Source organism: Musa acuminata, chromosome BXJ3-6 (genome assembly GCF_036884655.1).
Source record: "Musa acuminata AAA Group cultivar baxijiao chromosome BXJ3-6, Cavendish_Baxijiao_AAA, whole genome shotgun sequence".
Lineage (NCBI taxonomy): Eukaryota > Viridiplantae > Streptophyta > Magnoliopsida > Zingiberales > Musaceae > Musa > Musa acuminata.
Genome location: NC_088354.1, coordinates 15,395,455 through 15,410,768, shown reverse-complemented (window position 1 = coordinate 15,410,768; position 15,314 = coordinate 15,395,455). Strand labels below are relative to the sequence as shown.

The 15,314-nt window shown below is 35.2% G+C and overlaps 1 protein-coding gene across 2 annotated transcripts; it reads left to right on the top strand.

Moving 5' to 3' along the window:
• The first annotated feature begins 1,902 nt into the window (after positions 1–1,902).
• Positions 1,903–11,741, top strand: LOC135641224 (protein PAT1 homolog 2-like). 2 transcript variants are annotated; one of them, XM_065156434.1, is made up of 5 exons: positions 1,903–2,496; positions 3,288–3,405; positions 4,066–4,122; positions 7,938–8,007; positions 9,100–11,741. In XM_065156434.1, the coding sequence occupies exons 2-5, from the start codon at positions 3,292–3,294 to the stop codon at positions 11,118–11,120; spliced, it is 2,262 nt and encodes a 753-aa protein (XP_065012506.1). In that variant the 5' UTR covers positions 1,903–2,496; positions 3,288–3,291; the 3' UTR covers positions 11,121–11,741. The 2 variants fall into 2 exon arrangements, with proteins under 2 accessions (XP_065012506.1, XP_065012505.1); XM_065156433.1 differs by having other exon boundaries at positions 1,904–2,496; positions 3,242–3,405.
• Positions 11,742–15,314: the final 3,573 nt, after the last annotated feature.

The window sequence follows — 15,314 nt, the reverse complement described above, 5'->3', positions numbered from 1 at the left end:
TCATTCGACTCTTTTAGTAAAGTTGACTATTTAGCTCATGTTACCACATCAATTATTTTTCTAAAAATACTAACATGACAAAAAGTCGGAAGGTTTGACATTAGGCTTGTGAAGCATGCATCACTTTTCGAGTCAAACAAGAATACGAAAGTAGCTTCTTTTCTCTTTGGTTTCACTCTCATTCCTCTGGACACAAGGATTCAATCAGGCTCCTCTGATATTAGATCGGTTTTGATGTCATTTGTTATGATTCGTTTGACATGATAATATTACATTTCCATTAATTTATAGAGCATGAAATCACTAGCTGAAGACAATATCTCCATGGGGCTCAGCTCGCGTGAATGCATGCAGTGGACCACGACCATGCCGATCCATGCTGAATAGAATGGCGAACGGATCGACTTGGCACCAAATGGTGGTTCCGAGTTCAGTGGCGTGTATCTTGCATGGATCCTGGAGGAGATGGTGAACCTGATTCCTCTACAGTTTCTCCAGTCTTCCGTCTCTCGATCTGCCAAATGCAATGAGTCGTGTCGTCAGAGAGTTTATGTGATCCATCGTTGACAAATGGCCATGAATCCAAGTCTCATATCCACGGACTGCTGCTGCAAAGTCTGAGAAGAAAAGGTTGCTTCAACCATCATTCATTCTTCTTCTGCTGTATTAAAGAAAGAGAGAAGACCTCGATGATCGTTGATTAGAGCAGCAGGTGTTTGCTTTCGGGCCCTCCTTCCCGAGCATCTCCTTTAATTTCTGTACTCAATTCCTGCGCTAGACGAGACGTGGATAGGAGGTTGACCTGAGCTGCGACATCTGGAGAACATCGAGTGCACCGACCTAATATATATAGACTTGTCCTCTTCCAGTCCATGAAGCCCACAAGATTTATCTGTCTTCTTCTTCTTCTTCTTCTTCTTCCATAAGCATGCATTACTAATAGTAGACATAGGCAAGAGGCAATTATTTAGCAAGTGGCATTTACTTTGGGATCTGACATTTAGGTTTCAAGCGAAACATTCTGTAGGATCTGTCCAGTGATTGGATCCAAGCCAGCAGCCAATTCAGTGACTTATGTGGAGAATACAGGAGGATATTAATAATCCTACTGATTAAATCTTAAATTTATGTTATTGAAATTAATAATTAAATTTAAATTGAAAAAGTCTGTGCAAGATTATACCCATAGGAGAAGATTAAATTATAAATTTCATTCAATTAATATGAATAAATATGCTTATACATATTCTTTTTTATCTTTTCTCTCACTTTCTGTAGAGAAAATCCAAGACTATTTTTCTCTTCATCTAGAGATATATAAAATATTTTATAAAATAATCCTATCTTAATTTTTAAGATTTATTTCCTTAAAAAAAATCATACTTTAATTTCTTCTCTTCCAAAAACACTAGTTTTAGGAATTAAAAAATACAACGAATTTGGTGATGCAATAATGATTATCTAAAAATACATATGAGATATGATAAGAAAGAACATAGGTGGAATTAGTAACCCATCATACCTATTTTATAAATAAATCCATTTTTAATATATTATTATGTAATTAGGTACTTAAAATATATATATATATATATATATATATATATATATATATATATATATATATATATATATATATATATATATATATCATGCTACCATAGTAGTTAAAATTTATTATATAGGAATATATGACATATAAAAAAAGATACATAGAAAACTGTTATAGGACCGTAAAAAAAAGGAATCATAAAAGTTTTGTAATAGGACAACCCAAATTTCTCACTTTTTTCCTTTACCTCTAAAAAACAAAAAAAAAGACTATTATTATTATTAATTATTATTATTATTTATACCAGGTTTTTTGTCCTCACGCCTCAATGCCCACTCGATTCGTCCTCACCCTCTCCGCCACATAATCCCACATCTCTCTCTCTCTGGGATCCGATCATTAATCCTACTGCTAAAACCACAAGTGTTGGCTTATGATTGTTGGGGAGGCAGAGTTTAATCCAAAGATCGATGTCATTAGTCTAAATTAACATGAATAAAAATTAAGAATATTTTTCTCTTTCTCTCTCTTTCACCACCGCCACGGCCTTATATCTGTTCATCCGTCGATGGACATTACAAGCTGCATAAAGACGATCATAGAATTATATACCCATTAAAACCCTCTCACCTTCACTCTCCTTATAAATATTTCTTTTGGAGTAGTATTAGGTTCTTATTCTGTTATTATTTCTTTTCATCGGACTTCTTTTTTAAGTCTTCTGGCCATCGAGGTTGGATCTTTTTTGCAGCCAGATCTCAGTTCTCGCCAAACAACCTTAGGGTAGATTCGAATTCGGGGCCTTGCTTCTTTTTCCTTGTCTTTGTGGTCGTGATTTCCGATACTAGGGCTCTCGTTTATGGCGGTGATCGATGGAGAAGGCGGGGGCTCGGAGGACGCAGGCGCCGGTGATGGGATTGGAGGACACGGCGGCGGTGTCTCTGGTGAGATCTCTCTTTTCTTTTTCTCTTCTCGTTTTTCATCGAGATCTCGGTCTATATGGTGCTGTAGATTTGGTTTTGTGGGTTGATTTGGTGGAAAGATTGGTTCTTGATGGAGTCGTACTATTGAATTGGGTTTAAGGGATGTGGGATGCCGCTTTCTCGTCGGGTTTTTCTTCTGTATCTTTTGCATGAGGTCTTCAGGTGATCGTAAAGTGACTTGGACAAGTGGTTGGCCTTCTAGTGGCGGATCCATCTTTTGTCTTAATGCCAAAATGACGAACTTGTTCTTTTTTTTCTCTCGTATCAGGAAAACGATGCCTATATTATTTTTTTTAGTCGGATGTTGATTTCTGTTTCTTCTTTCTCTGGGTACTTGCTCTCTGATCTTGTTGGTCTACGTGGCCTTGGATTTGAAATGGTCAGCTAGCACTCTTAGTGGGCACCTGGACATGAAAACCTGACTTCTTGAATATGGTGATTAAACTAAGCTAATTGTTCAAATTTAGAACGTTTAGTTGTGACTAGGTACGAGATCTTTCAAACAAGGCACATGCGACACGGTCTTCCCGTATTTTTGACGATTTCATTGAGTTTCAATGTTTGCATGTGTAATGCCTCCATGAATTCTGTTCCTTACTCTACGTCAGCTGTTAAGCAAGGATGATGGTACTGAAATTGCTATGTTTAGCTAATAAATCTTGGTTCGTATTTAACTTCATCTCATGCCTTCTTACTCTCGATGCAGATATAGCTCAATTTGATGCTTCACAATATGCATTTTTTGGAAATAGTGTCATGGAGGAAGTTGAGCTAGGGGGATTAGAAGATGATGATGTTGGTGACGATTCTGGCTTTCTTGGGATTGATGATGAGGATTATCAATTTTCTTACCTGGGGGATAGAGTAGAAGTAAGTCTCTTCAACAGGAATACGCAATTACTTGATATTGTCACCATTCATATCCTAATTATGCTTCCTAGTTTATTTTAATTTGGTTTATATCAACATTGCTGGAGTCAATCTTCACTACTGATTTTCACTCATATCTATTCCATTGTATCTGGTAGCTTGGTTTCGTCTGTTAACACTTTGATACCAATCTGGATTCTTATGTTAACTATGAATGTCTTGATATTGATATTTTGCTTTGTACATGCTTTCAAGCTTGCTGCTGCTCCACTCCATAGTTTTGTGTGCAACTTTAATATACAATATTAGCTTATCTTTATTATGTCAACATTGGATACATTATGATCAAAACTGACAGAGTATTAAATTTGTTATATTTTGGTTAAAGTCATTCTAATCAGCAAACTTTCCTGTTTCTAGTGCTGTTCCCTTTTAACCATTAATCTCTATTAAGCAGCTATTCATCTTTTTCCTATCTTGTTCTTCTGAATTATTGTTCTTGCATGCAAAGATGCATGAATATACTTTTTATGCTAATATCACATGTATGAGTTTTGCACCTATGATGTTGGTTCATTTGAGCACATATCTTGCTCTGACAGTATGGAAGTGGTTTTATGAAGCCCTGTTCTTAATAAAACAATCTTACCATATTTACAGGGGGAAGGCATTGGATCCATCACTGATATTGATGACCTTGCAAGTACCTTTTCAAAGGTTAGTTTTTTTCCCCATGTTTTATTCATATAGATATTTTCCAGTAAAGTGTTATGGATCACAAGTCTAGAATTACTAGATATAGTAAAGACCTAATGGGCCTGGAAGCTATTAGCTTCCTTGATGGTACGGGAAGTAATTGAAGCTTGAAGGTGTGGAGTATGCATAAGACATATGCATCATGTTACCTATGTTATCTTGAACTTTAAGAATCAAATACATGTTCTTGATCGACCGCCATGCTAATGCCTCTTGGAGTTGAGATATTTTCTTTATCATTTTATTTTAGGACTTTTAATGAGGTTAGTTGGTGATGACTAATGATTTCATGACAGTATTGGAGTAGCAATAAGTCAAAATTTTCCAGTTAATGTCTTGGTAGAATATGATAAAGTACCAATCTGAGGCACATATTTGTCTCATTTGGTTTAAGACAGGCGCTATCTTTCTGCTGGATAATTGACATATATAGTGCTATCTGACTTTACATATTCTTGAGTCAAATGCTTGCTAGACTGTTTGCCTATAGAATATCTACTATTAACTTACAGTGGCTTTCCCTATCATCATGACATGAAGTAAGTTATTTTGGATTTTGAGGCTTATTATATCTTCTATTATTTCACATTCTGCCATTAGCTGGTATCATATTAATAGCTTGAAAATTCCTATATACCTTGGTTTCTTGGTATTATTTGGCATTTTGATAACTCTACCATTAAGCTTTAGGAAAGAGTTATTGAAAGCAGGATAAGACTTGAAACAAATATCTCTGAAAGTCAATTTGGTTTTATGACACGAAGATCAACCATAGAATTTATTTATTTATTAAGATACTTAACGAAAAAGTATAGGGAAAAAAAGAAAGATTTGTATATGATTTTTATTGATTTAGAGAAAACCTATGATAGAGTTCCTAGAGATTTATTATGGTCGGTTTTTAAAAAAGATATATCCATCAATTATATTGATGTTATTAAGGTTATGCATAATAATGGAACCACTAGTGTTAGAACTAAAGGGAGTGTGTCTAGTGAGTTTCCTATTAGCATAAGATTACATCAATGTTTCGCATTAAGTCCCTACCTTTTCACATTGATAATGGATGAATTTTCTAGTCATTTACATAATAGACCTCTTTGGTATATGTTATTTGATGATGATATTGTCTTAGTTGATGAGAGTCTAGGTGAAATTAATTATAAACTTCAGCTATGGAGATGATTCTTATAAACTAAAGGTTTTAGATTAAGTAGGACGAAAACTGAATATACGAGACATAATTTTAGTAATATTAGGAATAGACAGGAGAATATGGTTAAGTTGGATGGACAAGAAGTTTCTTCAAGTAAAGGATTTAGGCATTTTGAATCAATCATTTAACAAGTTGAAGAGATCGATAAAAATATTATTCATAGAGTAAAATAGGATGGTTAAGATGACGATGGACGTAAGGAATTTTATGTGATCATTGGATACCATTCAGATTAAAAGAAAGAAGACAGTTGTGAGACCAACAATGCTTTATGGATTTGAGTGTTGGGTAGTTAAGAAACAATATATACAAAAAGTTAGTGTTGCTGAGATGGATGTGTGAACTTACTAAGAAAGATAATAAAGAAAATATTTTTATCTGTGAATAATTAGGTATCATTGTATTGTATTGATAGAGGATAAGATGAGAGAAAATTATTTAAGATGGTATAGACATGTGCTTAGGATGCCTATGGATGTCTTAATCAAAAGAGGTGAAATGATTAATATTACTGGTACGAGGAAAGGTAGAGGAAGACCTAAAAAAAGCTTAATAGAAATTATAAATAAAGATTAAGTATTCTAAAGTTAACATATGACTTTTTATAGATCTCAACGGCGGCAAAAGATCCATGTAGGAGACCCTAATAGTTGTGATTTATAGCTTTGTTGTTGTTGCTATTGTTGTTATTGTACCTTAGTGTCATTGTATCTTCTGTTTTATTCTTCTTGCTGCATTAGATGCTCACATATGCATCCATATTTAGTTCTCATGATTGGTTCATTCTTATGCAACTTTTGGTAAATGAGAATTAATAAAGTGAAGATTGCATATAACCGGGTGCAGTCCGATGCTTTCAGCATGCCTCAGTGTTGTTGTAAACCAGAATTTGAAATATCGATGACTAGTTGAGAGTTACAAGATTTCACCTTGAGGGCATCGATTTTTTGTAACGTGTTTCCTAAAAATTAACACCTTAAGGCTTTGTCAGTTGACCAAAATTTGGTCTAGGTTTCTAGAATCTACGACTTCCAACTAAAGGCTCCTTAGATATTGCTTCTCCTAAAGCTTTAAGATTTAAATTTTTCATGTATTGGCGTTCATGAATATGTCATATTAGTCAAGGGCCTGACGCATCTGCTTGATGCTTACATTAGATGTGTGTCTGGTGCACGATCTCATGTCTTAAATGGAACACAAATATGTTACATAGTCCTTCCACAACCAGTAGAGGGAAAGTTTGATTTCTTTTCTTTCTTGTTATGGACTGAAATGCCAAGCTTTCTGAATTTTTGCTATAGAAGCTCTTGTCATTAAATAAGCTTAAGCATGCAATTTATGTAGCTCTGTTGTTTTTCTATTAACATGATCTTATATAATTTTCAAAGACTGTATGAGTTTGGGGCTTAATACATAGATCTCACCTTATCAAGATACTGGATGTGATACCTTGGCCATCCTCTTTTTTAGAATTGTTTTCTGTGGTTGACTTTCCTATATGACAACATGCGGCCATTATATGATAATACAGCTGGAATATGTTGAAAGATTTTGCTCTCCACAGCAGGAAGTAGGAATGTGTTTTTGCCTTTTTTTATAGATTAAACTGTACGAACAACCTCTTTTGCTATATATTTGCATGAATGACTGTTTTATGAAGATGAGAAGGCACCACCTATCATGGTTTGATGTTTTGGGTATCAGGCCCATGCCTGTCCCGAAATGGACCGATACAGGTTCGGCATGTGCCAGCATACTGATACACGATATGCTGCACATGCCACAGAACTTTTTTTAAGATTCGAGCACATATGAAGAGGTATGTGCCATGGTCCATGGCGTCTATCGTACAGGACATACCAGTCTAGGAGAAATGTAGAACTATGTACCTATTCTATGTTGAAACAAGCAACAATGCATGTACTTCCAACTCTTCTATGTTCAAAATGGAAGCATTTATGTTCCTTGGAGGCCTATTGTGGGTAATTTTTCTATGATTGGATATTAGCAAAATATTGTGATGGGTTTAAAAAAACTATGCATTATGGTACTCCACTTCTACATTTGCTACAAATTTTAATCTTGTAAGTTTCTTCCCCTTGTTTAGTTCTAATTGTGCTAACCTTGAATCTTCAATTGATGGTTATGACTGGTGAATTTTGGTTCCTTTTTTTTGTTTCTTTAGTACCATATAGTTAGCACAACTTAGGCATGTTCAGATAGGCTACGATTCATTACATTCAGTTGTCTTGGATTTGAAGACCAATGAGATATATGCATTTCATTCGAATGATTACTTTTGCAAAGGCAGCTGTTTAAGAAACACATTGTTTGTCCTGGCAATACTCTAAGCATCTTGATATTGCAAGTTTCAATGGGTTGACACTTTGTTTGTAGAAAATATGTTCACTGTGAATGATCATAAGTAGTCTATTATTGTGCTATATTTGTTGTTATAGCTGTTAAACCTGGAAATTTATTTGTCCATGTATCAGATGCTCATGGTTATATGCTGCTGCACCATATTTTGTTAATTATATTTATTTTTGGTTTCTTTTAGTTGAACAAGAATACTGTTGAACTGAGGAGCACGGGGGTAATTGGTGATAGGGGTTCTTTATCTAGGGAAGGTAAGGTTATTTCTGTTAATAAGATATTCCAATAAGTAGAGTGTTTTTTTGAAAAAAAATTGTTTTGTGAAGATATATGCAAAGGGGAACATCAGTTTATGGTTGTGTGTGCCATGGTTTATTAGAATATAAGAAGTCATAGGCTAAACTTCTTGATGATTCTTAATTATTTTTAGAGTGGAAGACATGGTGGTCTGTTGAAAACTGCATGTTAAAAATATATGGCTGTGGTTCATTGGAAACTGCATGCTGAAAGATATATGGCGGTAATTTTTCACTGGATCTGATTGTTTTCAAATTTTTGGACGAGCATGATTGATGTTATAAATGGTACAGCATGACTATAATTCTATTTGTGCTACCTCTTTCCTTATTGAGAGGTGTCTTCTAGAGTTATATCAATTGCAATGGAACTTGCCCATTTAGTCATCATCTTCCCAACTTCTTTTGATGACTGTATATTCCGTGACTACAATTTCACAAGGGTAACAGCAAGGCTTCCAATTGCTACTCCAGTTAAGATTGGTAGAAAAATAGTAATGTTATGATGTTAAGGGGTCTTGTGATTGCCTTTTGTACAGAGGCATAATACCTGATACATGCTTTATGCTTCCTGTCTTGGCTTGATATGTACGACTTGTCTTTGAAACCTTCAATATCTGGTTTTTGCATGCTAGAACTAAGATGTAACTTTTTACATGAAGTCCCCTCCTTTTGAAGATCTTTAGCAAAATTTTCCTGTATAAGTTTCAGGCACATCTCTTGAGACCTGTGTTTTCAGTTTTTGTAAGTTTCTGAAGAAGTTCCTAGAAACTACATAAGATGTAATGAGTATTATCCAATATGTATGATTAAATTCTCTTTCCTTGCATATATAGTGTCATATTTGCGACTCGTTTGCTTGCTTATGATATCCTTTTCTTTGCATCAAGTTAAATTGTTGATTTACTTTCTGTGTGAATTAAATTGTTTCATATACCTGTTAGGACTTAATTTGGTAACATAATTCTTAATGAATTTGATATTCCAAGCTTGTTGACCTGTCCGACAACTTGGTCAATGAACACTTTTTGACTAATATTCTCTGTTTAGGTTCATCAACAGCAAACTGGGCACAGGAGCCAGGATTCTCAAACTGGCAAGATCAGCATATATTAGATGTCGAAAATGTCCAGGATGGTAGAAGGTGGTGGTCACATCCACATCCTCATTCAGGGCATTTTACGGACTCCAGACCTCTGTACAGAACATCCTCCTCTCCTCAGCAGCAACAACAATTCCAACCTAGTGAACCAATTCATATACCAAAATCTCATCACATTTCCTTTCCTCCACCTGGTGCACCCTCACAGTTTTTCCCACATCACACACACCATGGAATGGTTTCATCTCCTCCTGGTGTCCAGGTGCCTTTCTCTCCACCAAATCCCTATCCTTTATCCCAACTTCGTCCTTCAGCAGCACTGGCTCAGTTTTGTCCACCTGGGCTCCCCGGTAATATCAGGCAACAGAATCATTGGTCAGAACGACCTAGTTTCCTTTCATGGGACAATTCAAATATGTTATCTGATGTCACCCAGCATCACAGGCCTCAGTTAAACAATTCAGTTCCTTCTCAACTGCTGACACAACAACAACAACATGGAATTCACCAACTTTTGCCTCCAATATCACATTTTCCCCACATGCAGCCTCAGCAGTTCCACCCTGGTCATTCCCCATCACAGATGATGAATAGGTTTGAAGCTGAGTTTAGAGACCCGAGATTGAGACCAATGTCCAGGGGCAGACAGAGCTTTTCTCAACAGTCTTCTGATATTGGCAGCCAGAAGTTAGATAATGGGTGGCCAAAATTTCGTTCAAAGTACATGACAACTGAAGAGCTTGAAAATATTTTGAGAATGCAACACGCTGCAACTCATTGCAATGACCCCTACATAGATGATTATTATCACCAAGCTTGCCTAGGAAAAAAATCTGCTGGATCAAGTATGAAGCACCATTTCTGCCCAAATGTCACCAAGGATCTGTCTTTTAGAGCACGGTCAAAGGACGAGCCACATGCGTATCTCCGGGTGGATGCTCTTGGAAGACTTTCCTTCTCCTCAATCCGTAGACCTCGTCCGCTTCTTGAAGTTGAATCACAATCAGCATCAGTGGATAACATCTACGACCAGAAATCACCTATAAAGCCTCTAGAGCAGGAACCTATGTTGGCTGCTAGAATCACCATTGAGGATGGCTTTTGCCTTCTGCTTGCTGTAGATGACATCGATCGCCTCTTAAAATTCAGCCAGCCACAGGATGGTGGCTCCCAACTTAGGAGGAAAAGGGAATTCCTCTTACAAGAGCTTGTTGCATCACTTCAGCTAGTTGATCCATTTAGCCCTGGTAAATCTGGCCACTCTGGGCTAACCCCAAATGATGATATTGTGTTTCTTCGCCTAGTCTTTCTGCCAAAGGGCCGGAAGCTTCTTTCCCGGTACCTTCAACTCCTAATCCCAAGCAGTAGTGAGCTAATCCGTGTCATTTGCATGGCTATATTCCGCCACCTGAGATTTCTATTTGGGGTCCTGCCATTGGATTCTAGTGCACCTGAAAGCACAGTTAATCTTGCAAAGACTATTTCTTTATGCATAAATGGCATGGACCTTAGTGCTCTCAGTGCTTGCCTAGCTGCCATTGTTTGTTCCTCGGAACAGCCACCTCTTCGTCCACTTGGAAGCTCTGCTGGTGATTGTGCCACTGTCATCATAAAATCCCTTCTTGATAAGGCAACTGAGCTGCTGACAGACCGTAATACTGCTACCAACCATAGCATACCTAGTCGTAATATGTGGCAGGCATCATTTGATGCCTTCTTTGGGCTTCTCACAAAGTACTGTCTTAGTAAATATGACAGTATAATGCAGTCTGTACCTCTCCAGGCTCCAAATGCTGCTATTGCTGGGCCAGAAGTCACCGGAGCTATACGCAGGGAGATGCCTGTGGAGTTGTTACGAGCTAGTCTCCCTCATACGAACGATCATCAGCGTAAGCTACTGCTTGATTTTGCTCAAAGAACGATCCCTGCTACTGAACACAATGCTGATGGGGGGAACAATGGGCATTAACTTATCAATTAGTTCAGGGTTCATGTGCCGCATAATGCTATGAAGAAAAAGCAGTTGGTTATTTGACATTCTTCTCCCTCCAAACAACCAAGACAAGCTGTTGCCTGGGGAAGGGGAAAAGACTGTTGGGCAGATTCGCACAGTGTTACTATCCTCTTATTATTTTGAACTTCCGCTTTCGCTGCTGTTTTTAGAAACCCATAGAACTACTTCGTATATTGCATTTGCTTTTACGAACCAAAACATTGTTGGAGTTTTGACTGGAAGATTTCTTCTGGGGAGCTTATTTTGGTGCTCTGGATTGGAACTCCAGATAAGTAGGGATAGGAAATTGTACAGATTCTGTTGCATTCGGAAGCATTTCCTCATCGGCCGTTGTCCAAGGTTGGTTCTGGTAGACGTAGGCGAGGCGTGTAAACCTTTTCTTCTTTTCTTGTTTAATTGCTTGTTTTGGAGGAGTTAGCCTTCAGCTGTACTCGTGAGGGAGTTGTGAAAACCATGCTACTGTTTTATGTTTTATCTGCATAAATTGCTTTTGATCATTTGTTGTTCTTTGGAGAAAACCATGAATAATTTACCTGTTTTCCCATATGAATTTAATTGGTTTCGATTGGCTGGTTAGATGGCATTTGGTCAGGTTTTTACTGCACTTGGTTTTGGATATCGGCTGCACACATTGATCCAAATCTTGCTACTTGCATCACATATTTAAGATGTGTGTTCATTCCTGGTGGATGAAGCTTATTTGGTTGACTTGCAAGAAGCTTTCCTTGTATCCTGGTTATCATCTTTATGTTACCTCAGCTATCCCTACCATTGCTACCGGACTAAGTTATTTATTATCATTATTATATATTATATTTTTGGAATTTTGTATGATTTTTTATTTATTTTGATGAGTAAAGAAATAAATTCTGAGAGTAGAATTCATCACTAGATGCTTATACCTTACTAAAATATAAATGAAAAATGAGCAAGCCTGCTGATCAATCTAAATTGGTCTTGTTTGATAAGATAAATTGAACCAAACACTTATTTGGTTGGTTCTGTCCATATTCTCCAATTACGTAAAAGTTTTTTTTAATATTTTATTTTTTTATTTATGCTGAATTCAGTATCGAAGGAGAATTTGTATCATAATAATTCATAGCCTTTATGAATTGGATCTCATTTACTATATTAAAAGATCAATCTGGACTTGGCATTTACGTTAAAAGAATAATAGTAATAAAAAGGAAGATATAGCTCTCATCAAATGGCCTCATTCCCCAGTTACAAGAAAGAAGAGAGAGAGAATAGGAATTCCCCAAATTGCAACAAAGAATAATAGTAATAGTAGCAATAAAGATATAGATCAACAAGGAACCGCTTTCCTTTTATTTTGAGTCCATTCTCCACTTATGCAAGTTTCATTCTCCTCCCTCGTCATAATAATACACACACAAATCTTACATTGCCCGATCTTAATTAGAAGATGTCACAATTAAAATTACAGAATAATTTCAGAAAGAATTAAATATTTATTTGTGACATAACCACGTAATATAATTAATGATATGCACGTTGATTGTCATCAACTATCGCATCCATAATATTTTCACGGACTATTTGTCATTTCATTTTGCTTATACAATTGTTCAGCCCCTAGTTTTTATATTTTCTTTTTTAAGCCTTTGCAGTTTTTATACTTTTAGGCTAAAAATATTCTACGATTCGATGCAAAACATTAGTCATCTCAAACCCTTGAATAGGGCTTTGAGGTAGTGTTAGGCCCTATTTTCATGCATAAGTTTATATACAAAGTGTGGGCAGATTTACCTAATACAAAGTTAAAGGAACTCAATGCAAGTTCCTCGAAACAAGCTTAGAGAAATATTACCAACACCACTGACAACTCTTTGAGGTAGAGAACCCGTAAGAATAGACAAAATCTTATATCAACATGATGTAGTCCTGAGTCAACCGATTGATAGAAGATTTTAAAGAGTCCACGCAACACATATAAAAAGTAGTGGCTGATCTCACAACAAGAATTACAATGCTCAAATGAGCTCTATATGCGAGAGGAGGCAACTCCGATGTCACTGCTAAGGACGTAAAGGAACTCAAAAATTTTCTTTAGACGTGGAGCAATACTTTAAGTAATAAGAGCTAATTCTAAAGTGATCATTATTTATTTTAGAAGAGAATTGGACATCCAAATAGGTTTTTCTGACTACATATGAGATTTTCGCTTAATAGCTCATTCGACTACTTCCTCTTTGGAGGTTTGGGTAGACAAACCAATGCCTTAGGCAAAAAGATGAAGTTGGTGAATATAGTGTAATCGGAAGGCGATAGTCAATTGCAATCCAGTTTTCTTTCGAGGTTTAGAATTCATTTTGAATATGCTTAGTTATCCTTTGCAAAAAGAGATGTATATTCTTAATTTATAATTTAATTTTAATATAATATTTTTACTTCTTATCTATGCCTCATCTTCTTCTTTCTCCTCTTCTTCCTCCTTTTAATCACCTAAAGTTATGTAATGTAATTTAAAAAATATTAATGAAATAAGATAAATTGAAGATCGAAAAAGGGAAGATAAGAAATAATTTTTTTATATTTATTATATTAATTTAATATTTTTAGAATTATATATATTTTGTAATAATTCAGAAGATATTATACTTTAGATCAATTGTCTCAACCCAAAAACTAATAATGTTTCAAACTTTTACTAATTACCTAATAGGAAAAAATAAAAATAAAAAACTAAATTAGAGGAGTTATAAATAATAAAATAATAGTTAATGAATTTTAAAAATTATAAATCATAAAAGTTGTGAATAATAAGAAGGGATTTTAAATAATAAGTTCCACAATAATTAGGACGATGCCAGCAATTTCTCCCACAAAAGCCCATTGTCCTTTTTATTAAAAGACGAAAATACCCCCCTTGATTGACCAATTGACTTTGGTTGATACTTATTAGCCAACCTCCTCTTTCCATTGCTGATTAGCTCAGTGGACCAGTTTTTAATATTGATCTGATTATTGACAATGATAGTAAATAATTTGATTATTTAATATTATCAATCATAATAAAATAATTTGATTATTTGACTTTTTCTTTTATATATATATATATATATATATATATATATATATGTGTGTGTATATATTATTATTATAATTTTTTTAAAACATATATTTGTAGTACATATGTCCACCTAAATTATCATATGTGGAAGAGAAATAAAAGAAGAAAAAAAAATCTTATCCAAACAGGATGGTAACTGGTCATAGCTTTTATTGATCATTTTCAACACTTAGTTATAATACCAACTAAGTATAATAGAGATTTTTTTGTGTCAATAATGTTACTAAGATAATAAATACCCCATTTGGATATTTCATAGATATTTTATTTTTCTCTTTCTCGAACACTTTTTATCATGCATTCTTGAAGATGACAGGTTTCCAATCAATGGGGTCAATTTATCATTCTTGGTATTCAATGTTTCTATTCTTCTTCATCCGAGGACATGGTAGAACTGATGTCTATCGATTATTATTTAAGTAGTTGCTCACGCCTATCATGGGTATAATGAATGAATTATTTTGTATGATAAATTTATTGAAGCGAAATGATATGATCCCTATCGGTTCCATCAAGTATGTTAGCATTTGCATTTGCATTCCATAGAGGTGATTTTGTGAGCATATGTGCCAAGCTTTAAGTTGATAATTGATGTAGAATCTTCATGATTATCGAAATGGTCAATCTAAGTATGGCATTGGAAAGCAATCAACAAACTAGTATTTATGATCCCACCTGAACACGTAAATATCAATACGATATGTGTTCGTATAATATCTTAACATCTCTTGATTATCCACCTTTTTTATGTTGCACTCAAAGATGTCACGATAGCAAAGCCAACTTTATGTGATACAACAATAGCTTCCAAATGATACAACAATCTCGTTGATATTATAAGAAGCTTGGGAGGTAGATCACAACCTTGGTAGAATATGGCTAAGTGATATTGTATTTGAATTCCTTAGTCGCAAAGAAAAATTAGAACAGAAACTAAATGGATATCCAACAAGTTGGGTAAAGATTGCAATCCCTATAAAATGAGGAAGAAAAGGAAAGAATAATATGAAGGAGTTTCACAGTAATAAGAAGAAGATTGAGTCAGGATAAAA